Here is a 26,705-nt window from a genome sequence, read left to right as displayed (position 1 = left end):
TAAACAGAAAGTGAGAAATACATGACACCACCTTGAACATTCGCAAAGTCCTACAAATATGGTTGATTCAAACAAATCTAATAGAATTTCCTTATTGACAGTAGAACAGACCACTTTAAATGTGGCTGGGTCACACTTGTACAGTTTGTATCCAAGACAAGAACACACAGATAAAGTAGTTTTATTATTTTTTTTTTATTTTCAAGTGTTACAAATGTATATGCATGCACTCAACTTATTAACACAAACAGATCTTCATAAACTTGTCTGAAGAATGGGCTGCAGAACATAGATGCATCCGTGTAGAATGCCAGAAGTTCCCCTGGCTCCAATGCCCAAAGTACTTTGTAGACAACAAATGATAAACAGAAGCACACTCTTAATATCAGTTTATAACAAACAGCATAACTGCTTTTAATTGCATACGTTCAACAAAGTTTTCAGTTCTTGACACATTTTTTGTATTGATTTTTTTGCAGCCACTGGTCTGAGGAACAATGCTCAAAAACTTTACACAATATGCATATGTTTTTGCAGTTTTATATGTCTCTTAGCAGTTCATCCAGCACTCCAGTCAATACATGGTACAAAACCCTTGATATTCTGCATTGTAGAGTTTCCAATCACTACACTCTGTGTCTTAGTGTATAGAAATATCATAATACTTTTATACCCGACTTAACCCGCCATCCGCCCAGACACATGGAATGCTAGCATCAAGTCTCTTCTTAATCCTGGAGCCCTAATTATGGAATGAACCTCCAGTGGCTGTGCGAACAGTGGAATTTCTCACAGTCTTCAAACGAGGACTGAAGACCCATCTCTTTATGACCCACTTAGGTGTGCCCTAATCTAAGTGTGCGATATCACATATTGTATTGCACTTATACTGTACTTAACTTATTTCTAGGTATGAGCACTAACTAGATGCTGTGTATTGCACTGGCCCTTGTTCAGTGTAAATGAAAATGTATTTAAAATCATTTTTTTAGATCTTATATATTTGAAATTATTTTATGTTATGTGATCTTGTGAAAACAGACTTCTGGAGTGAAATATTAAATACACAAATTATGGCTAAAGTGTGGCTTTAAAGTAATGTTATTAAAATGACATAAATAAGACATCAAAAGTACGTAAAATTAACTCAGTAATCAACTGTGCGGACGTCACATAAACATCAGGAAAAAGACATCTAAAAAATACTTCTAAATTCAACCATATTTTGACTGTTCAACTGACCTGTGCACACTGGGAGGGCTCAGTGCTTTATGCTACATTCAGGTGTTCATCGGAAGGTTGTATATATATCAACTAATATTATGAAAAATATTTTCATTTAAATTGAGGCACATTTTACAAAATGAATTTAGTAAGGTATATCTCTGCGAACCACAATTTTTTGGACTGTATATATTTTATACAGTCCAAAAACATGGAGGGTAGGTGAATTGGCTTCTCTAATAACTGTCCTGGTGTGTGAGTGAATGAGTGTGTATGTGAATGAATGTCTGTTTGTGTGAGTGAATGTGTGTGTGCTCAGATATGGACTGGCGCTCTGTCCTGGGTGAAACCCTAGTGCCCGATGCAGTCCTCCAGGTGGACGGTCGTTCCTGGTCAAGAGTACGCTGTGCGCGTTTGGCTGCCGCTTCTCGCCAGTGAGTGTGTGAATTGAGTGTTCTGAGCAGTGTGGATTGTAAAACGTCCTTGGGTGTCTAGAAAGGCGCTATATAAGTGTAAAGATAGATATATTGGGTGGTTAAGTAGTAAATACGACTTCACTGCGTTCGAGTGCTTGGCTGAAGCTTTTATTTAAAGAAAACATGCATAATAAAATATTCAAATGCATATTTGCCATTGTCTCCTGGGGAAGCAAAAAAGGTCGCGATATACGTCACATTTCGTATAATAGAATCCCAAGTTTACCAGCTGTAAATACGATTTTGTCTGCTGTTCGGGTGCAATTTACAAGTTAGAAATATAGTATTTCCCAGCTCCCAACATCACTCGAACGCAGCAATACTAATACTAATAAGGTAACAAAAACATGAATCGTTCTTCTGAAATAATTGATAACAATAATAAATATTATAAAATCTGATCCTATCTTGTCATATTCATAGCCTACACAGATTTTAGATAAAATAATTTTATTTTGCCCCTGGTTCTTATCACATCTACAGTAATGACTTTATATATCCTCTAAGACCATTCAAAACTTATAAGCTGTATTCCATTGTCTAAACATTTGACAGAACTGGTCCATATTTAAAGTCCCATTTAAAAAATAATAAGTTGTTTATTTAAGTAATGTTCCTGTTCTTTTTTATAATGTTTAGACTATCATGACATATTCAAACATAAACAAAGCAGAAATTACAGGAGATCTTTGCCTTGAATTCATTTACCAACATTTTTATAATTTCCTAAAATAACTTTATACAGCCCATCAGAGGGCATTGAATAGTCACCTATTCGCTCAAAAGCTCACAACTATGGACACTTTTGAACAGCCTATACACCTTCCAGCATGTGTTTGCACTGTTGCAAGAAAACAACGCAGATACGGGGAAAACACATCCAACTCCTTACTGGGGACATCAGTGTGGATTTGAACACAATCCTAGAGCCCTGATGCTGTGTGACAGCGAACTGTTGTGCCACAGTGCCAACCACACGGTATTTCTTGTCTGTTATATTAATATTGCTATCATTTACAATCCCAATTCCAGTGAAGCTGTGCAAAACAATTAAAAACAGCGCCATGTTTACCACCTTTCCTTTTTTACAACACTCAACAAGCATTTGGGAACTGAGGATAATTGTTGAAGCTTTGTAGGTGGAATTCTTTCACATTCTTGCTTGTTGTACAACTATGACAAACTGTGTTCACTGACAAAGGTTTTCTGAAGTGTACCTGAGCCCATGTGGTAATATCCGTTACAGAATGATGTCGGTTTTTAATGCAGTTTCGCCTGAGGGATCAAAGGTCATGGGCATTCAATGTTAGTTTTCGGCCTTGCCGCTTACTTGCAGAGATTTCTCCAGATTCTCTGAATCTTTGAATATATTGTGGACTGTAGATGGTAAAATCCATAAATTCCTTGCAATTGTACACTGAGAAACGTTGTTCTTAAACTGCTGACAATTTGCTCACACAGTAGTTCACAAAGTGAATGTAATTGCTTGTGAACGACTGAGCCCTTCAGGGATGCTCCTTTTATACCCAATAATGACACTTATCTGTTTACAATTAACCTGTTCACCTGTGGAATGTTCCAAACATATGAGCATTCCTCAACTTTCTTTTGTTGCCCCTGTCCCAACTCTTTTGGAACATGTTGCAGGCCTCAATTTCCAAATGAGCAAAATACAATAAAGTTTATCCATTTCAACATTAAATATCTTTGTACTGTATTCAATTGAGTATAGGTTGAAAAGGATTTGCAAATCATCATATTCTGTTTTTATTTATGTTTTACACAACGTCCCAACATCATTGGAATTGGGGTGTATCATGTTGAAGTAGAACAGGGCAATGCAATTCAAAATGTAAACTGACCTATTTTACATTCATAACGTGATATATTTCAAGCTTTTTTGTTTGTTTGACCTCTCAGTTTCTGCATTTGTTTTGTTGATCAGTATGGCTTACAGCTAATGAAAAAATAAAAACAATCAAGACCTGTCACAGAAAACAACTGGTGCATTATAAAACGATAAACAGTAATATAGACCCCAAGGTTTTGAGCAACTGAAATCCCATAACAAACAAGAATAGAAAAACAATTAATTTTTTTTTAAAACTACACCAAATGGATTTTTCACTTCCTAAATATTAACCGTTGTTACAAGCTGTTGAAACCGGAGCACACCCAAGCGAAGAACACCAAACTCCTCACAAACAGGCATCGGGGCTGGAACCCACAACCCTGGAGCTGTGTGACAGCGACACTACCCATTGCGCCATTTTGGCACCCATATTCAATTTGTTCAAAGTAGGGTTACACTTATGAATAAAATCATTGGCAGCCTTAGCTGGTCTGGGACTTTCTGCAGAACTCACCCACTTATTCTTTCAGGCCTTTAGTTATCAGGCACCTCATTGATTGTACTATTAATATATTTTTCTTATATTTGTCAAATGTAAACATTTTGCTAATCATGATTTCGTGCTTGCACTAGCAGAAAGGTCCCAAATAATTTTATAATTTGGTAAAAATTGGGTTTGGTAGTATTCAAACAGTATAAATACTGTGTATCTCTTAATCTAATTCAGCATGCCCCACCAGAATCATAGGGAAGACTTAATAGTACACCAGATGATGATCAACACCTTCCAAAATAAGGGTAAATCAATCAGTCATTACTGAAAAGGCTGGCAGAGTGCTGTGAGGGGAAAGTGTGGTAGGAAAAACTGCATGAGCAACTGGAACAGCTGCAGCCTTGAGAGAATTGTCAAGTCAAATCAAGAACTTGGAAGAGCTTCACAAGCTTGACGGCCGCATTCCTTGTATCAGCTACCTCAGAACCAGAAACAAAATCTGAAGCTTTTAACTGGGCTAAGAAGAAAAAGAAATGAAGGTCCAAATCCCTGTTTTCAGATTAAACTAAATCATGTATTCAGTTAAACAAGCAAATCAAATGGTTTGCTGACCATATTACTATGAGGCATTTGTCAAGACGAAAATGAGAAACACTCAACTCAGCAGTACAGATTAACTGAAGGTCACTAACAAAACTACCTGGGCTTAACATCTCATCAGTGCCACAAGCTGATTGCCTCGATGCAATGCCACATTGAAATAGGCTTGATACATGTCACATTATGTGTAATTTATATGACATCAGACAGTTTACATTTTTGAATTATGTTTATAATTTTTCATGATTTTCTAAGCTTTTGAGGTGCACAGGTAGAAACCAGACAAAATATCTAACCTCTTTAAAGCTTCTCGCACAAAACAAGAAACCTGATAAACCTGTCAGTTTACTGTCTGCCTTTGGAGGAAATCAGCAGAAGGTATACACTCCTATGCAAACATACTAGAGAAATGGTGGCAGGCCTAAAAGGGTCAGCACTGGAGTTTATTTGGGTCAAGTGCCTTGCTCAAATGCACAGAGGCAGTCCTCAGAGGACAGATTCCTACAAATCACAACAGCCTGTAGTACAAATCACATGGTGTAGTCAGGATTCTAGTACCCCTAAAGTAATCTACACATAACACACACCATTCATATACACTTACAGATTTTGTCAATCAGTGAACCAAAAAGAGAGAAAACGTATTTTTTAAAACAAAGCAAAATAATACTTAGCAAATGCTTTGATAAGAATATTTATGTCACTTTTTTTTAATGTAAGTTAAAGCATGAAGTAAAACCTTGCAACCCTGTCTGGCAAACATCAATGTCATAAGTTTACATTCACTGTAAATTATAATGACATCAATATGTTCTACATCACATGAGGCAGTTCTGGTCAATTTGTACATTTAGAGGAAGTTTTAAAATAAAAACATGAACAAAGTTCTGGCACAGCAGGAATGTAAACCATTCTAACTGGAAGAAATCTTTCTTATACAGGAAATATATTTGACAGGTTCTAGCATCAAAGGACTCATACTATAACTAGCACCATTCTTTATGTTTGTCCACAGATTTTGCACCAAACTGTGCAGTTGTGTGAACACACAGGAAATATTTTCTTATGCACTTATATTGTGGCTATTAACACACACTCAGCCTGGGAATGTTTTGATGCTAGTGTTGACTGAGCTTAGATGCCATCACAAACAGATTGAAGGTGCAAGCAGACCATGTTGTTATAAATGTATTAAGAACATTTTAACATTAATGACCTACAGATGGTGGAGGTTTCACTTCGAGCACCACAAAAAAATGGAAGGGGAGAGGAAAGGAAAAAAAAAATAGTGAAAATCTCTCCTGCCTGTTTAGATTGATTATCCTCCAAGTATGCTCACGTTGTTTAAAGTACTGTGCAAATGCCTTGGGCACCTAAAAATGGTTTAAAACATCTGAGGACCAAGCATATTGTTACCTGTAAAAAGCCAGTTTCCCAGAAATGGCTTAAGACTAGTATAATGCTTAAATCCTGTGCCAATCATTGGGTGATAAAAACAGGTCTAGAATACCATTGGTTTAAACATACATTAAAATCACTACTCTTTTATTTTAATATTATAAGCTTAACTGCGCAATTCTTGCAACACAGTTACATAGCATTTTATATATCCTTTATTAATTGTCTAAAATGCTTTTACACAGTACTGTACATTATCATGGGTGTTAAAAAGAATATATATTAGGTAAATGTAGCTAGTGTTTACAGTCTTTTCAGTCTACTGTGTCAAAAACCACCAGTGAAATAAATGCTACACCACCAACTCACATATCCTGCTTATTCTGGAGTATAAATACCTAAGCCATATAGAGAGTGATTTTTCTCCTAAAGGAGAGCATTTTTCCCTATTTAACATGACAAAAATCATGTGGCTGACATAACTTCATGTATGTTCCAGCAAGATGAACTGTGTAACAGCAGTACTCCAGCACAGGAGACCCTTAGAGTTAAAGCCTAATGAACTACAACACAAATATAGAATTAAATTCTACTAACATTAGTGTCTTATTGCATAGCAGCAAAAAGAACAAATTTAAATAAAAAGGAAACCTCAAAATCTCCCCATACCCGAGACTTACAGTTACAAGCATGTTTGAATAGTCCAATCAGAATAGACTATAAGGCAACCCAAAGAATGGTCTGTCATCAAATACAGATTCTTCACCACCCTTTCTCTCACACATCTTTTCAGATTAGTCATGTTATGTATAGGGTCAGTTTATAGCATTACAAATTATTATATATATATATATTATAACAAAACTATATGCAAGATTGATCAACGTAACAATAAAAACAAAATCACCCAATCCATATCTCCTGATATGAAAAGCAGTCTCCCTGTCATATATAATAAATGATTGGCACCCTTCACCACCAGTCTGTGTGTTTAAAAGCAAATCAGCATTGGAATATTAGATACAGTCAAAATAAGACAGGCAGACATACACGTGCATGCACATACACACATTCACACAGTGTGTGTGTGTGTGTGTGTTTGTGCGTTTGCATGCATATGACAGCCAAGCAGCATTACACCATCCTTTTTCCTCAAGACTTCCTTTGCCGTACAGGGTCCAGGTTCCCATTCAGTTTGCTGCGACCAGAAGCTGTCACAGGGTTGTTGCTATTTCCAGAGGGTTTCTCCTGCTCCGCTGAATTCTCCTGTTTACGCCTTCGTGTCTCTTTGTAACGGAGTGTGATGTCACTGTAAACACAGTAGATGCCGTCATCTCACCGCACTTATATTAACTCACTTCCAGTCAAAATAATTATATTATAGGCAATACTAGCCTATTTGACTGGAGGTTTACAAAATGCAGGGTCTAAAATTTAGGTTCTCTCACTTATTCACAATATAAAGTCAAAGATCTGTCAACCCTGTAGCCATTTCTGCACAAGGTCTCACTGCCATTGTAACAAAATCATGGCCATGTATTGAGAGAGAGAGAGAGAGGGAGAGAGAGAGAGATGGCAGAAAAACATTAGCATAAGAAAAAATATATTAGGTGAAAAAAAAAAAAAAAGAATATAGACTGTAGTGTATAGAGAGGAGTAGGTATGACTTGAAAAAGGAGGATGTGTGATGTCAGCACAGCAGTCAGTTCTGCACATGGAGGTTACTTCTGATAAACATAGCCACACAGGAAAGACGCTATCTGCTCAGCACACACACTTCAGTGCACACAACAGCAGCACAGTGCACAAAAAACAACCAGAGATATTCTCATAATAATCAATCCATTCTCTTACAAATTCACCCATGCTGGATACACATTAGCAATAAAAACACAAAAACATTTATTTGGGATAAATGTGCAAATAAAAAATTTGTAATGATTCTGCTGACCAAAATTATTGCTTTTTAAATACTGAATTGAATTGCATTTATTGTCACATACAAAATTATACAACACTGAATAATTAAATAATAAATATATAATTAATATTAAATAATTACTGGATACCAAGAAAACATTCAAAAGTTGGGATGGGGCAAAGTAAGAATTTTAAAAAGTGTAAGAGGTTTTTTTTTTTTGTAAATAAATGGCATTCAGAGCATAAGGATATACACATAAAATATATTAAAGCAGCATCCATAACGAGGAAATCCACAGAAAACTGTTTTGTGGAACCAGTGTTACATGCTGGAAGAAATCCATAAAAAAATGCAACTTGAAGCCATACATATCCATTCGATGCAGAAACACTGCAAATTGCTCTGGGCCCAGCCCATTTCAGAGATGGTCAGAATGACTGTAAAAAGGTATGCTGTCATCAGAGGAGTCCATGTTTCAACTTTCCAGTAAATACATACATACATACTGTACATGGGCATCTATTGGGATTGCAGAGAGACAAAAGCTGTCACCAAGGTGACACCTTTTCCCAATAATCCATGGTTATTTGAGCAGGAAAATGCCAGACCTCATTCTACATGTTCTCATATAACATGGCTTCATAAAAACAGTGACTGGTTTGCCTATCATCCAGATCTGCCTCCTATGGCTCATCATATAGAGACCATGGAACCAAAGAACCTTTGAGGAAATTGATTCAAGCAAAAAGAGGCAAATATTGCATTTGCAAAACTCCAACCAGTGTTATCATCAACTCCTAGATATAAAATTTAAATGGAAAAATTGATGTAACATAGCGATATGGCCAAACATGTGGTGAGGTGTAAGTTTCTATATGTTCACATGAGGTAGCTTGGGAGCATCAGCTAGGGAGCATGTTATACCAGCAGCCACTTCAGCTTAACAACCCATATTTCTCTGAGAATCAGGCAATGCAAGCGATAGCGATAAGGGTGTATGCAGATGTGTTTGCATATAGTGATGATGATCTGGCGTGTGCAGATTTAATACAGCATGAGATACCTGTTGGATGAAGTTCCAGTAAAATAACAATATAGATGACGTCACCCTATATTATAATGGCTATAATCAAGTGGCTGTGGCAGAAAAATATTACATAAAACACAGATTTGTACAACTTTTGGTCTTTATGCAATGCACCAGGGACTCATCAGCGTCTCATGGAGAGGATTCTTAGAGCCCAACATTTTCAGTCATTATTGCCTTATTTATGATGTTGTAGTGTTTTCCATTTACTTAATTGGAGTTTAAGCATTTACTTAAACTCCAAGCATTTACTTAAACTCCAATTGGTGCTGTCACCGTTCCGGGCGTGTGGTGAAGCCTCAAAGTGAAGTGGAGTAAATGTTCCTTCTTTAAGCAGTAAGTTTCCTATCTGGGACATGTCATTTCTGCAGCTGAGGTATCCACAGATCCGAAGAAATTTCGGGCATTTGCTGAATTGCCATGACCTAAAAATAATACAGAGTTAAAATCCTTCCTTGGCTTTGCTGGTTTTTACAGGCACTTTTTGGTTGTTGTTTTTTTTGTTGTGTTTTTTCCCCCCCCCCGCAGATTGCTGCCCCGTAAAATGCTTTGTCTGCTGCCAGTTCTGCAAAAGTAAGAAAGTGCCAGAATTTAGTGCCCTCATTTGTACAGTCATGGAATGAATAGTGTGAAGGTGCCTTCCAGGCCCTGAAGCAGAAATTGGCCTCAGCACCAGTTCTAGCTTATGCAGATATGTCAATGCCATTTTTGTGGAAATTGATGAAGTCATCAAGGTCTGGGTGCGGTAATGTCACAGGATGGAGCACAGGGAAGTAGGCCCATAGCCTATGCTAGCCAGGGGTTGAGGCCATTGGAGAGAAATATGAAAAATTATAGTGCCATGAAGTTGGAACTTTTACACAAACTCCATGAATATCTGCTTGGACACAAATTTGTAGTTTTTACTGATAATAATCCATTGAGTTTTTTAAAAATTTAAAAGACTTTAGTTTGGGACGACTGAACAGCAGTGGGCTTCAGAATTGGCTTGGTTTCAATATTGAGGTTCAGTATAGACCAGGTAGTCATTACATCTGCATTGCTGTTCTTTCTCTGCAAGTACGAACTCCTTCAGAGCCAGTGGAAAAAAAAGTAGAGGAAGAGGTATGTTTAACAGAACCAGGAGCATGTTTACTTTCCCTGTGTATACTAATAGTCTTTTAGCAGCACAACAAAAAGCAGACCCAGTAAGCTCATCTTTTTGTAAATATTGGTTAAGGGGGAAAACCAAGCTGCTAAGAGGAGATGGGTGGAGCACCTTCCAGAATTGTTTGCCTATTACACCACACAGCATGCTAGTAGTGGGTTCACACAATCTTTTTTGTTATATGGTCAGACCCCCAGCTTGCCAACTGATATTTTGTTAGGTGCAATATGGAACAGTTTTCAGGGGCGTATCAGCAAGCGAGAGGGCAGCTATAATATGCAGTGTCACTATGGAAGAAATATCATGGGGCACCGACTGCACATAGTTTGTTACCAAGGACCAAGGTATCCCTGTTCTTAATTGGCCAGCAAACTCACCTGACCTTAACCTCATAGAAAATCTGTGGTGTATTCTGAAGAGGAAGAAGCAATACGCCAGACCCAACAATGTAGAAGATTTGAAGGCCACTATCAGAGCAAACTGGGCTCTCATAACACCTGAGCAGTGCCACAAGAGCCCCAACTAAGTATTGAGTGCTGTACATGCTCATACTTTTCATGTACATAGTTTTCTATGTTCTGTGTTTCATAGTTTGTCTGTGTTTTTTTTTTTTTGCTAATTTCTAGTCTATGTCACTATTTTATGCCTCTGAACTGTATCTTGGGAGTACAATTTTTATGTAAGCTGTTTTAGTGGGTTGGCCTGGCTTTGGGCCCTGACAGTGCTATTATTTTAATAACTGAATATTTGTAGTTAGAAAATTTGCAAACTTAATATAAATATGTGGTATTGGTCTATTTGGTCTATATCTGGTTTATTTGCCTCTTATATTGAACCTGATATGTCTTACATAACAGAGATGTGGACAAAAACGTACATACACATCCATTAGTGGGAAAAATAAGCAACTGATACACTGCCGATTTTGCAAATTTTCCCACAATAAACTCTTTGAACTTGAACTGAACTACAAAGAATAGAGAGGTCTAATTTTGTTTCATAGGTACACTCAACTGAGACAGAATCTAAAAAAAAATAAAAATCCAGAAAATCACTCAGCATCATTTTTTAATATTTAATTAGCCTTTTATTCAAAGAAATAAGTATATGATCACCTACCAACCAGCAAGAATTCTGGCTCTCACAGACCTGATATTTTGTCTTTGAGCTACATGGGAGGACCTGGTCAATGACCTAAAGAGAGCTGGGACCACAGTCACAAAGATGACCATTAGTAACACACTACATTGTCATAGATTACAATTCTGCACGGTACGCAAGTAACCCCTGCTCATGCCAGCAAATGTCCAGGTCTGTTTGAAGTTCGCCATTGACCATCTGGATGATTCAGAGGAGGCATGGGAGAAGGTCATGTGGTCATATGAGACCTAAATAGAGCTTTTTGGTATCAACTCCAAGTGCCATGTTTGGAGGAAGAAGTAGGATGAGTACAACCCCAAGAACACATCCCAACCATGGGGGTGTTTTTCTGCAAAGGGGACAGGGCGACTGCACTGTATTGAAGGGAGGATGGATGGGGTCATGTATTGTGAGATTTTGGCCAACAACCACCTTCCTTCAGTAAGAGCATTGAAGATGTGCCATGGCTGGGTCTTCCAGCATGACAATGTCCTTAAACACACAGCCAGGGCAACAAAGGAGTGGCTCTGTAAGAAGCATTTCAAGGTCCTGGAGTGGCCTATCCAGTCTCCAGACCTGAATCCAATAGAAAATCTTTGGAGGGATCTGAAACTCAATGTTGCCCAACGACAGTCCAGAAGCCTGAAAGATCTGGAGAAGAACTTTATGGAGGAGTGAGCCAAAATCCCTGCTGCAGTGTGTGCAAACTTGGTCAAGAACTACAGGAAATGCCTGACCTCTAATTGCAAACAAAGGATTCTGTACCAAATATTAAGTTCTGTTTTTCTATTGTATCAAATACTTATTTCATGCAACAAAATGCAAATTAACTATTTAAAAATCAATGTGATTTTTTTAGATTGTCTCTCACAGTTGAAGTGTACTTCTTAATAAAAATTACAGACTTCTCTATTCTTTGTAGGTGAAAATAGATATCAAATACTTATTTTCCCCACTGTATATACATGCCCATTACTCAAATTCAAAAGGAAAGGTTTCAATGGAACAATAACATTATAACACACAAAAGTAATGATATCTATGTCTTGTGTCATGAAAACTTTCTTAGGGCATTAACACCTCAAGCGGAAAGAGCAAAAAGATAAAGTGTTTAAAGTAATAAATTCATAAATAAATAAACACTCCCAAGTGCTGAACTGTAATCATATTGCACTTAGCCCATTAGAAGGCTTAGAACAGCGCTTGTAACACTGGGAAAGTTAACTAGTGCTCTCACAAACAGGAAAACATTTCCCAAAACAAAGATACACTTATATTGGGTATTGTCATACCAGACAAATTACACCCCAAAGCACAGAGTGATCAGGAGACTATAAATCATTAAAATTAAAATATACGTATTTAATACATATATTCAAGCACTTGAATTAAACTATTATAGTCTTGTTTACGTTCTCAGGTTAATGCAGTCTCTTACATTCATTTAATAGCATGAGTATATGTGCCTGATTGCATGCAGCTGGCTGTGCTAACCAGGAATAGAAATGGTTTATTGAGCTCTATAATCCAAAGTTTATCATCGTTATCAAGCCATAATTAATCAACTTGATCTTGATAAAACAAAGTGATATTGTTTTATCACCCAGCACTAATTTCCACTTATCTGTGTTGCAGGCATCAACTTCGAAATTTATTTGTATACACAAAATACAATCAATTTGTCAATAATCCCAGTGGGCACACAATGTTGATGTCTTTATTTGGTTGGATTCTGGTTGCAACATCACATAACCCAAATGCAATCTGACATCAAAAACCCAAAATGAGATTTTGGTTGTGAATACGATGGTGATATAACGTTGAAATGCGACTTGAATTTGTAGACTTTAGATTTTATATTGTAGATTTTAAGCAGTATGTTGAATTTTGGTTGGGGTTGCAACTAAATTTTGCTTAAAGTTTGGATCCAGTTCTTATCTACAGCATTTCCATTAACATATTCCTAAACATTTTATGGCTTTGCTATAACTAATTTATGTATTGTTTGCCATTCATATTAAACTTCTCAAATGCCTCACTTAAAAACGCAGATCTCCTGATCTGTAAATCATACACGGGCACAGCTGCAGGGTAAAATGATTTGGAGATCAGCGGCTCACCGCCATTCAAATCAAGACATTGGAAACTTATAAGCCGCTTATTTTACTCCAGATGCTGTTCAAAGTGGTTGTGCTTAGTCTCTTCAGGTAAGAACAAAATGTATAATATGTAATAAACTTACAATATCATATAACGTCCACCAGAGAGCAAATCTGCCTCATGATGTAACTGTGGGGACGTTATTTGAAATATGTTTGTAAATGTTTTCATGGCATAATTCTAGTAATATTCTGCTTTAATCTCACTGTATATGTGCATTTGTGCTGCACTTTCACATATTGGCATATTTTTTTTTTTAGATCTTATATATTTGACATTCTTTATGTTATGTGATCTTGTGAATACAGACTTCTGGTATGAAATATTAAATAGACAGCACAAATTATGACTAAAGTATGATTATAAAGAAATGTAATTAAAATGATTAGTAAAATTTACTTGGTAAATAACTACTGTGAGGACGTCACAGACATCATGAAAAAGATGTCTTAACAAAAAAAAAAAAAAAAAAAAAAAAAAACACACACACACAAAAAAAACACAAACAAATTCAACCACATTTCAACTGTCAACTGACGTCAGGGAAAGACATCACCTCAATGTATTTTCACAAACTTGTGCCCTCTGGGATGTCTGGAATTTTATATTTTACATTAGTCAGTTAAATAATGTTTCAAGAGTATCAATTAAATATTCTGTTTTAAATAGTACATATACAGACACATACACTTTTTACATTTTTATTTTTTTTTTGGGAAAATGGGTTTGAAAAGTTCATTTAAATTTGGGTTAAATGTTATAAAGATACAAATTTAAGCTCCAAGTCTAATCACAACATGTGGATGTTTGCATTTTTCCAGTTAAATTCATACATGATCTGATCAACAAAAATACATTGGATGTATGACCCCGTTCACATCTGGCTTTAAAATGTATTCTGGGTTATTGTAATATAAGTGGTCACCATCAGAGAGAGAGACAGAGACACATGTTTCTGTTTAATTGTCACTCTCACAGCAGTCTAAAAATATATTTCATTTCAACCTGTATATATTTCAAAAGATGACCATTCTTTATTATGTTTTCCATTTATGTTCGCCATTAATCCGCTCTGTTCCTCTTTCAACGGGAATGACAAGAGAAATCCAGTCGCAAGCAGTCACAAGAGACACATTTATGATTGGATTACCAAGACACATTAATACCAGGTGTTAGAATATTGCCATTGTACCCAACTTCTTCACTCACTTACCGGATAAAGAAGCGCCACAGTGTCCAAGTGAAGATTAGAAGGATGCCTAGAATCCAGCACTGTGTGATGAAAAACGGGATTGGGAGCATAATAGTATTGGGGTCATACTTCACCACAATCAGGAACTCTGTGACTGTGATGGCTGCTACCAACCATGCCTGCTGCCCCAGCTTCTTATAGAACTTCCTAAGGCAATATTATTAATATTATATCAGTTAATTCTGAAAGGACACAAGACTGACAGTTTCTCTCATGATAACAAACACAATCTGCTATACCACAAAGTGAGAACAATCTAATATGACAATTATTAGATAACTAATGATATTAGAGCAGGCATGAGATACATTTACAACAGTCAACATGTTTTGCATAGAATCTAAGGCATAATGGCAAATTCCATTGATGGGTATTACTAAAACAGCTATACAGTAGATTTTGCAAATTTCCTGTTTCAACACTACTAATTCAACTGTTCAGTTAATTTACTGATTTAGCTTGTATATGCAGAAAAATAACCAAATGTTCTTGGGGTAAAATCACATGAAAGCAAACAGTGGAGACAAGTAGTCTGAAGAAAAGAACAACATAGAAAATGTGACTCACGGATCATCCATGAAATCATAGATCTCCCTCATGGCCACACCACCCACGTTAACAAAGAACACCAGTCGTAGCAGCACCAGGTAATGTTCTGGAGGCATCCATAAAACAAACTTCAAATAGAATGTATTCAACTCTGCCAGCAGGAACTACAGAAATAAATAAGAAAATGATTTGATTAATTAATTATTCATTCATTCATTAAATTTCTGTAACCAATTATTCATGTTTAGGGTCAAGGTGGGTCCAGTGCCTCCCACGAATCATTCATCAACTCAAACAAAATTTATTTGTATAGTGCTTTTTACAACTGATGTTGTCACAAAGCAGCTTCACAGAATTCCAATAAAGACAATTTTGACATGAAATGTAAAATGTGAAGAATGTAAAAATTCTCCAAGCGAGCAAGCCAAGAAGACCAGGGCAAGGAAAAACTTCCTTTAGAGCTAAGGAAGAAACCTTAGGAGGCACCAAGGCTCACAACTGGGGACCTATCCTCCTCTGGTCAATCTACTGGTAGTGATAATTGGGCCCAAGGATGGAATGCACCTTGAATGGGGTCATAATCTATTGTCACAATAGTATAAATTCAGTTTAGTTATGAAGTGTAACCCCACAAATGGGGAAAAAGCAACAATAATCTGAAAACCAAATGCATAACGGAATTTTTTTTTGGCTTAATACATCTGATTTATATTTTACTTTACATATGAGTCTTGTCTTTGGCCATCTAAAGAGTTAGCAAGTTCATTCATTCATTCGTCTGTAACCGCATATCCAGTTCAGGGTCGCAGTGGGTCCAGAGTCCACCCGGAATCACTTGGCACAAGGTGGGATCACACCCTGGAGGGGGTGCCAGTCCTTCAGAGGGCGACATGCACTCACACACATAAACACACACACACACACACACACCTATGGACACTTGAGTCGCCAATCCTCCTACCAATGTGTGTTTTTGGACTGTGGGTGGAAACTGGAGCACCCAAAGGAAACCCTCACAGACACGGGAAGAACACACCAAACTCTTCACAGACAGTCACCTGGAGCGGTACTCAAACCCACAAACTCCATGTCCCTGGAGTTGTGTGACTGCGATAGTACCTGTTGCGCCACCTTAGCAGGTAAAATTAAATTAAAATATAAATGCCCATACAGTGTTGCCCTGTGAAGGACTGGCGCCCCCTCCAGGGTCTATTCCCGCATTGCACCCAATGATTCCAAGTAGGCTCTGGACCCACTGCGACCCTGAATTGGATAAGCGGTTACAGATAATGAATGAATGAATGAATGAATGCCCATACAGTTAAAAAACCCCTAAAGTAACTGGTTTTACAATTTTAAGATACTTTCCACAAATATATTTATACTTTTTAGAAATCTGAAATAAATCAATAAATAAAATACAATGTCAAACTACAAAAGAGAAAGTTGTTCAACTTTAATTTGGCTTTGAAATTTGAACAATTAGTGGCTTATCTAATAAAATTGACAATTTTAAATGTCAAAGCTGAATGGTTTATTGTTGTTTTAACTTTAATGTTAATATGTTTCAAAAACATACAGTTGTTGCTATGAGGCAAAATATTTTGAATGTTTTAATTGTAATGTTAAAAATGCATTACAATTGTAATTGTAACAAGCCTATTGTTATTGTACCCACCAACCATTTGGCAACACCTAAGCATCCAACTAGAATATCATGGCAGCAGCCTAGCAGCACTTTAGTAACTATGTGAAAGCACCTTATCAACCACCTGAGATGCCAGAGCAATTGCCTAGATACAAGGTAACAACATATTTGTATCTACATATTTTTCTTCCCTTTTCTTTACAAGCACAGGTTTGTCCAGGAAATGCATATCCCAGGGGTGGCCAACCTACTGCTCACAAGCCATATGCGGCTATTTTCCTGTACAACTGCAGTTCTTCCTTTCATAATAAAACATAGCCTTTTGGGTCCATGCACACTTGGGCTCAGGCATAGGCATTAATATTTTGGATTAAGATCTCGTTCTCTACTACAATTTCCGCCTCTCGAATCCACACCACTAACAGGTTTGGCTTGACTGCTGTGGCTGTAAGTAGCCAAAGTGATGTGAGAGACACCATGCAAATCATATCTCATATTAACAGAGCATTGCACTTTATTTTTGTGATCGTAATGAGATATTGCGGTAGCTGTAGTATTGTATGTTGCACCATCTGCGTAAATACATTATTGTGGCTAAAGGTAGTAATATGTTAGTTTTACTAACTGTTTGTGTGAGAGGTTGGCCACCCCTGGAATATCCAGATTTATTTTTCTTTTTTTGGTAGGTCATTTGTATTCAAAACAAATTGTGCAAAATTTAAATTACAAAACTGACTATTGATCATTTGGATTTTTTTTTTTACTTACTGCTTCTTAAACTACAGTAACATATGGTTTTCACCAGCACTGTATTGTAATGTGATTTGTTGATATCTAATAATAAACTGCAAAGATATTCTAATAACTAATATTTAATAATCAACATGTTGTTGTAACAATAAACATGGTTATGACAAAAGCACCATTTATTTTACACACACCATGAATATGATGCCTAGCACTGCCAGCCACCGTCGAAGGTTAGATGCTGGCCTCCACTCAAATTTCACCCAGCTATATGGAGTAAACTGGAATGCAATGCGCTTTATCTTCCCCCTGTCAAACACACACAATCAGGATTAGGAATTCACTCCGACAGTACTCAGTACACACTTTTAAAAACACAAATTATTGGCCCGAGGGCCCAGATTTATAAACAGCCTGTCTTTAACCCTGACCACCATTATTGTCGTAATGCTATCAGCCCTACAATGATCACAGCCAGACATGACTGGCACATATACATTTACCTGCTAGCACTCAAGTAAAGCCTCACATGAGAAATAAAAATGTTTTTTTGTGAAAAGAATAACTTGACTTATAGTCCATAAGATTCATTTAGTGTGGACAGGAACAGATTTTTTGGAAACTCTCCATTTCTCCCATCAGTACTTCTATTCAGCCTAGAAGTACTTTTTGGGGTAGGGTGAAGGGCTCACGTTTACTTATCTTTCACAAATCAAGTTCACAGAAGAGGGGATACTCAAATTCCCATGTTTTGTTCTGGGGAAATATAGTCTGCATTCCACAAAATTTACTATCCTACAAACACTAGTAATAATTTTGTAGGTAACACATTTCAAGGTCATTAGCTTAAGCAAGTAATAAGCAAATTCTGAACAAATGTGAACAACTGCCCAGTATGTGTTCATTTTGGATACTTTCTAAACTTTTACACATACAGCATATGGTGTAAAATTAACATTAATCTCTTAAAATGCCATTAAGAGATTTGCATTTTTTACTTGTATGTGGGAATATTCCACAGTCCCTGCCACTGGTATGGCTTCATAGAAAGCCAGCCAAGTGTCTTCATGCCACAGTATATGCCCAAGCCATTACACACCAGCACATCCATAATCCACTAAAGAAGCGAGAGAGGGGAGAAAGAGAAACATAATATAGATAATAAAGGACATGCCAGACAGAATATAACGAAGCAGAGAAATAAATGTAAGACTGCAGGACTCACATGGTCCCACCAGCACTCTGAGAAATTTGGAAGTTGGTGCTCCAAACTGTATTCCAAAAACTCAAACATTACACTAATGATCATACACATCCACCAGTCTCTGATCATCAGTGTCTGTAACATACAGTGAGTGACAGAGTGAGAGAGAGAGAGAGAGAGAGAGAGAGAGAGATTTTGATTTTTAACAATGCCTTTATTTATATAGCATACCACAATTATTATTTACACACACACACATTTACATACAATTTTTACAAAAGACAGAGAGAGAAAAACAAAGAGAGAACCAGCTAAAGAGAGAAAGAGAGAGAGAGAGACAGAAAGACAGACAGAAATGAGAGAAACAGAGACAGAGAAACAGACAAAGACAGAAAGAGAGACAAAGAGAGAGAGAGAGAGAGATACATTCATATATTAACACAGTTAGTATTTAAAACAATTTTATTGATAAGTTGAATTGTATTTCTTAATGTGATAGAACATTAATGCAGAAAAATTAATCAATATTTCATAACCCTAAACTCAATTTAATTCGAAAACCTAATACTAATACTCGTGTAAATAAACCATTTCTCTAGTTTATTAATAATATGAACATATCCATTGTATTTATTATGGGCTATCTTTATAAAATAGAACATAAAAATGCTGTGTACTGCCATGCTGACATTTTGCTGCATGTTATGCTACATGTTGGAATATGAAGAAAGCTCACCAACCTTAATGTACCAGCCAAGAAAATGGGCAGGAACAAAGCCATCCATCTTGTCCTGAGAAGAAAAATAGAACAGCAACTTAGGATAACCTTTATGTAAAATTTTCTCGTTTTATGATGGTGATTCATACCCAGATGTTATGGAAATGGTCAGTGGTGTTTCCAGGATCATAGATGAGACAGTTCCCTCCATAGTCTCTCTCTGGCAGAGGAACACCCAGCTTTGGATCAATGTACTTCATAAACAGACGCCCATCTTGCACATTCTGCAAAATATTACAAACATGGATTACGTTATAAAAGAAAGTAGTGATTTTTAAATCACTAAATAAAAAGAAGCTATTTAAATATCCAGTTTTGGACAAAAACTTAGAACTTCCTGGACAACACGGCATACTAAATTAACTTTCTTAACAGATAGAATACTGTAGTCTAGATCTAGGCTTAATATTTGCCTGGGAACCAAATACTCAACAATTTTATGCATAAGGTGCAATGGTCACTGTTAAATGTCACTAATTATGTTTCAGTAGGTTTGATGTGGTAATCAGTTTTGCTATTAAGCTTTTATCAGTCAAGAGTCTGGCAACAGGACCACTGTTGGGAGTATAATTTTTGGTTGGCACATTATTCTGAATGTATGCATTATAAACAATGACTCCTGTCAGCCTGGTCTTTTAAGACATTAATTAATATTAAGACATTTTAGAATATCACAGTATTCAGATGCAATTGTCTTTTTTTTAAATGTGAAAACAGGTGTCTAAAGGCTCACCTGGAAAAGGATGAAGATGAGGAAAAGCTCATAGACAACGCTGACACAGAGCCAGAATCGCCAATATGCTGAAAAGAGTGAAGGCACACTTTATCAACTAACAAACAGCTCTAGATTTTTGTGAACAATGATTGTCAGGCAAACATGCACACAACAAATTGAATTATTAGCACACACATATTTTGTGTCTTATTTATGACACTGCTAAAAATTCATGTATATACATGTGAATATATAAAAATTAAACAAACATTCAAATAATTAACATTGAACCTGTTTATATTCCAGGCTGCACCCTTATATAATTTAAAAAGTGCAGATACTTAAAACAGCAAAGTCACAAAACAATAACTTGCCCACTGATATTACGCCACACATTTATTTTCTCACTTATTTTTTTAAATACGTGTTTTGTGCTTCAATCCTTCAGGTCTCTGCCCCTATGGATACTGGAAGCCTGTGCTAGCATTTCTCCTGCGGTGTTGCTTACAGTGTGTGAAGAATGGGAGAAGAGGGTTGCATTGACAATCCAACACAATGGGCAGCACTTTGAACACATTTTATAGGTGGTCAGAAACTTGTAAATAACTCATGAAAGAATAAAGTTACATTAAAACCACACCGTTGTTTTTCTTGTGAAATTCCCAATAAGTTTGATGTTTCACATGACCCTCTTCCAATTTAAAAAACAAAAGTTGGATCCAAAATTGCTGACTTCAAAATGGCCACCATGGACACCACCCATCTTGAAAAGTTTCCCCCCTCCCATATTCTAATGTGCCACAAACAGGAAGATAATATCACCAACCATTCCCATTTTATTAAGGTGTATCCATATAAATGGCCCACCCTGTACATTAGAGGAGGTGCAAAGTGGCAGCAGAACATACCTGTCCAGCAGGTTTAGTCAGTCTGCTTTCTAATTTACTTACTGGAATTCCCATGACATGCATATGGGTTGATAAGGGTTAAATGTTCATTTGTGTTTCTAATCACTCTTCTTGTCATTTGCATTTGTAGTCAATAATGAAAAACTGTCTGAGAGAAGACTAAATAGGACATTGAAAATTCACATATCTAGCATTTTAACATAGATTTAAAGGGGGGAAAAAATAGGGAATATGACAAGGCTCTACGAAAATGTGGGGAATTTTAGCAATGTGTCAGCATAGCTCCCTTTTTGCCAATTCACCTACTTTTTCAGATTCCAAGCCTCTCATCAAGGAAAGTTGTGCAAACTGCTCATTTGCTGTAGTTAACCACATTCTCAGTTTAATTTGAATGAAGCAGCAGTACTTATAGACACTGCAGTGTACAGGCATAATCATATTTGTGTGTGCTATGTCTTATCAAACCCAGTTCCTATCATGATTAACATACTCTGTCTGTACATCTGCCTGTAGCCATTATGGTTAAGCATAACATGTATAAAAGCTGGAAAAAACATCAATACTTTCTTCCAATTATGCTTTTAGAGTGAAGTCTAACAAAATTGTCAGTTTCATCCACTGGTCTTACCTGGGTGCGGTCGTGAGAAAGGACCATCCTTTGCTTGTGTTACCCCAAAACACAAGAAAACCAAAATACTCGCCACAATCCCTCTGAAATACATACACAAATTAAATTATTTTTTATTGTACTTTATTCAAATTGTAGAAAACTTAAAATAGCGCTGTGGGGCGTACAATAAAAGCATACATTTGCAGTAAATCAATGTGTTTCACATAAGCCATAATTTATCTTCTGTCCGTTCCTTAGTGATCAAGTGGTAATTGCAATCAGTGGCATTTAACCTATTATTTATTTTACTTGGTTGTAGGTTGACTTGTTCCCTTTTAATAGTGGAATATTTTTTAAAAAAATGTGTCCTACAGTCCTACTGATCATATCCTTTCAACAGCCCAGATTTGGTCAACTAGGGAAGCATAGATCATGGGTCTTAAGAACAATCTCACAGGGTTACAGTGTGTATTCTACTTATCATAAATTACAGTTTTATTGCTGGCTACCTCTCAGATTTCTTTTGCTATAGGGACACCCAATCCCATCCTACACCAAGGTTCTGTCTAGAGCCATTTCTTTGTTACGGGCACTGCAATGTTTACGTTGACATGGCAATGCCATTGTCAGTCTTCTGTGATTTGACCCACACTCACAGTTCAAAGCATGCAGCTGACTGTTTTTTGGAGATTTCAAATATTATTACACTGCATTAATGTATAAATAATTAATGTACAAATTTTAATTAATGTAAAAATGAATGTACATATTGAAAATTACATAGGTAAATCCTTACTCCATGGCAAATTAAGGTTTTCAGACATATTTCTATATTTAAAAACAAGTGAACAGTGACTTTACCAAATTACAGATTCATGTCTTTATAGCAAATAAACCCCCAACTTTTCATAAACAGGATTACACAAGAGCTGGCTACCTTACACCTAACCATGTAATCTACAGCAGACTCAGACTACAGATAATCCAGTTAAGATGCAGCCACTGTCGTATGAGAACACTTCACCACACCCAGTCACAAACAGTCAGTCTATTTCTGTACAGTACACTTGCAGCTCCACCTACATTGGCAGGTAGCATTCAGGTGACAACATGGAGAGCAGAAGAGACTTATAAACTGTATTTTGGCATCTAAAGTTCAGAGAAGAGCATCAAGCCTCCAGGCCATACTGACAATATGAAGAGTTTGTGTATACACAATCATGACTTCTAACACAAACATAAATGCACTATACTTTATACTGTAAATAATTGTCTCTTGCTCTCGTATACATATCTCACCTCTTGGTGTTGTAGGCTGTATCTTGTGGAGTCTCCTCCAACAGGGTTACGTAGACCAAAGCACATGTCAGTATGAACAACACAGTCAGTGTGTGTGCTCTCCTTAAGAAAAAAAGAAAAAGAGACAGACAGACAGACAGAAAGAGAGAGAGAGAGAGAGAGAGAGAGAGAGAGTTAGAGAGAGAGAGAGAGAAAGAATGAGGAAAGAGAGATAGAGAGCAAGAGATTGTTGACCTTGTTAAACTTGCAAAAATCCCATCACTGATTTTACTGCACTGCATGGGTCCGGTTTTCTAATACTATAACCTTTTAACACTCACCACAGACCCACTGCTTGAACGCTACAGTGGAGACACCACACAAGGTGTTTTCTATACTCTACCAACCTGTCAATCTGGTCAGAACACTTGACTCTGTGTGTACCAAAACTCAAAGTAATCTGAAAGGCCTTTGTGACTGGTATATGTGACTGAGAGTAATTTAAAAATATACCAGTCCAGATTGGTGAAGTGGTCTAAGAATTGACTGGATCATCATAAAATTACTTGTTATTACTAAAATAAATTAATTAATTAGTTAAATATTATATAAATTATAAACATGCTTCCTTCCCTGCACCATCCTTCTATCCAGCTTAAAGACTTTAATTGATTTGAGCTTGCTCTCTCTGCTGAGAAGACAGAAAAATAGACAAGCTCAAGCAAAGCTGGAGCAACCTAAGGCTCCCAGAGGTAGACCTTGAATATTTCCCTTACTGCTTTCTATCTACTCCTGAACATTAGCCCATTCCTTATATAAAAGAACTGTAAGAGGAAATTAAAACCACATATTTTGAATAGACTAATTTTGATGAACACATGTAATGTTAATGAACACTTTAGATATGTATTACTATATATCTGAACATACATTTTTCATAACATTTTATTAGAAGCACTTGTATAAACCAAGGCTCATGAAAATACACTATAAAATATTTGTAAGAAGGTGCTCTTATGCAACATATCTGACTATGGTTGAGACCACAAACACATACTTCTATACTACATAATAAGCAAAAGTATACGAGAGCAGCTAATTTGTTAAAAACGGTGTACCCATCAGAGAATATGCGAAAAATCCCTGGATGACATACTGCATCAAGAGAGATTTTGAACTATGTTAATGGAGCACATCAGGAGCAGAAGATTTGTGTGAGAAGAAGCCACATACTCTCCTGTGTAAGTAACTGTAAACACCAAGGGGTTAATGTTTGACATTCAAATGTTCATAAATAACGGCTGGTTTTGTGAGTAGCGTTACTTTCACCTCAGCTAACTCTGCTCAGTAAAGACAACTGCTTCACACAAGTTTTTCTGTCTAAAACAGAAAAAGAATGAGACTCAACTTAAAACCCATGTATCTATAATTAACATGATATCACATTAGACTTAACATTAGACATGTACATGGTTTCTAAAGGCTATTGTGAGCCATGGGTTGTGATAACTGTGGTGTGAGTTGTGTGTTACAGAACTGCTGAGGAGGAGCGTGTCTAAGAAAACACAAATGCGAGAAACAAAGAGGAGGCAAAGAATCATCCTTTTTTAGGCATATTTTATTATTTTGAAGTTAAATGAGACTTCTGCAAAATACTCATTAATGCACTGTATAATTGTAAGGAGAGTTCGGTCGTACACGAATGAGTCACAATTTAGGGTTTATTATTTTAGCTTTAATTTTGATTTATAGGACGTAACTGATTATTTAGTAACTGCTTGCATCATGTAGTAACAGCAGCAGTAAAGTCCCCTTTAAGTAAAAATCAAAAATACAAGTACATATTTTATTCTACGTTTTCACAGATAAGGTCTTGCAACTTTTGCAACATAATTACCTCAATAGGACGCTATCGCCCATAAGATTGTGGCTGTAAACTAGTGTGTTCTGGGCTACTAAACAGTGTGTGGCTACTACTTACTCACACACACCGCACATACCGCTTTACCATTCTTAGTATAACAAACTTTGTGTAAAATATATCACATATGGAAGTATGAATTTGTGGTCACTAGACACAACTAATACTTAATATTAGTAGGAATAGAATATACTTAATAGGAATAATAGTTAAACATTACTTCAGATGTAATAAATCAAGCCAAGTGTTTTCATTACTGAAATCAGTGCACCTAAAGCCAGCTTGCTACCTTATTGTGAATTAAATAATAGTAAATGGAACATTAGAATTGGTCGTAAATTTAAAAACAAAAAAACCTTACAATAGGCATTAGACGCTTTTCATTTTTATGCACGTGTCTCGATATATATATATATATATATATATAATACATGAATAAATGCGGACTTGAAATATCGTATAAATTCCTTCTACGTCATTATTTAATTCTGATGGTATTTCTTCACTTCTACCGAGGTTCCCGAATAAGTTTGTCCCCCAGTGGTATGGATTTGTCAAACTAGGACCAACACGTGTAGTGTAGGGTACAGAAGAACAATTTGGGCTGCTGAATTAATTTAAAACTGCAGAAGCCTTGGAGACTGTACAGGTAATGGACGTCTTTAGTAAAGGTATGTGCTAAATCGATCCCATCAAATATCCCTGAACAAACAGTTTAAGGGTTCTGTGCCTTACACTAAAATCCTATGTTAATAAATGAAGTTCAGTCAGTTTTCCGATCTATTAAGCCCGTTATCTTTACTCACCAAAAAAACGTGTTGGTTCCGTCGTCGTACACCTCGCTCTCAGTGCTGCGACGGTTTGTGCCTTCCCTCGCGGATGCTCGTGGCGTTCTGGTGCTGGGCGCGGGAAGCTCGGCCGTGCCGTTCATCTGCTCTTCGGAGCCCGGTTTAGCGGACAACAACAGCGCCGTGCCGCTCCGCTTATACTCCACTTTAGACATAGAGCCGGCACAACGTACTATCACACTTTAAACGTTAGACTATTATACTCTCTTTAGTCCAAACCGTAGAAACTCCGCGTCCACAAAAACGTTGACCCCTGATGCAGATAAAACTATTAACACCCTTTCAATAACAAACCAGTCTCATAAACGAACAATAAAACCAATATACTCCGCATTTTCCAGACGTACATACAGACCACAATAACTGAGCTTCTCCAAACTCAGTAGTTCTGCCTTTACCCCTGAGCTAAGTGGTAAATTACTCTCTCAGGGAAACTCAACATATCTGACTCTAAATACGCATTGATTTAAACGCACATTCAAAACAAATCAAACTGATCGGACCTCTCTCGCTCTCTTACGCCTTCTATCTTTCTTTAAAGGTTACAAGGCGCACAACACACAGAACTATGCGCACTGAGAATTTAAAATGTAAATATTAAGAATATAAATCATTTGTTTTTTCACGTCTTTAATTTTGAAGTACACGCTCTCTCTCATATTCATACCCACTCAGCACACGACTTTGATTTCTGGAGAGAAATGACACATACACCGGAGTCGCGCGTTTTAACGTCATTTCCCCTTATT

At 36.7% G+C, this 26,705-nt stretch overlaps 1 protein-coding gene across 1 annotated transcript; it reads right to left on the bottom strand.

Annotated features, from left to right (window-relative positions):
• Nucleotides 1-254: 254 nt before the first annotated feature.
• Nucleotides 255-26,674, bottom strand: ptdss2 (phosphatidylserine synthase 2). The gene is made up of 12 exons (XM_066668112.1): nt 25,915-26,674; nt 23,209-23,310; nt 21,928-22,010; nt 20,410-20,477; nt 19,766-19,900; nt 19,639-19,689; nt 18,920-19,033; nt 18,693-18,811; nt 17,889-18,003; nt 15,318-15,463; nt 14,712-14,897; nt 255-7,352 (listed from the first exon to the last, which is right to left on the bottom strand). Exons 1-12 carry the CDS (start codon nt 26,109-26,111, stop codon nt 7,196-7,198), a joined length of 1,473 nt encoding a protein of 490 aa, XP_066524209.1. The 5' UTR covers nt 26,112-26,674; the 3' UTR covers nt 255-7,195.
• Nucleotides 26,675-26,705: the final 31 nt, after the last annotated feature.

This window comes from Hoplias malabaricus, chromosome 4 (genome assembly GCF_029633855.1).
Source record: "Hoplias malabaricus isolate fHopMal1 chromosome 4, fHopMal1.hap1, whole genome shotgun sequence".
In the NCBI taxonomy this organism is placed as follows: Eukaryota; Metazoa; Chordata; class Actinopteri; order Characiformes; family Erythrinidae; genus Hoplias; species Hoplias malabaricus.
This window is presented reverse-complemented; position numbering and strand designations above follow the sequence as displayed.

Coding starts and splice junctions, on each gene's coding strand:
- ptdss2 (XM_066668112.1), bottom strand. CDS start 26,111: ATGTCTAAAGTGGAGTATAAGCGGAGCGGCACGGCGCTGTTGTTGTCC. Junction 19,690..19,765: donor ACCATTTCCATAACATCTGG/GTATGAATCACC, acceptor TTTTCTTCTCAG/GACAAGATGGATGGCTTTGT. Junction 18,812..18,919: donor CAGAGTGCTGGTGGGACCAT/GTGAGTCCTGCA, acceptor TCGCTTCTTTAG/TGGATTATGGATGTGCTGGT.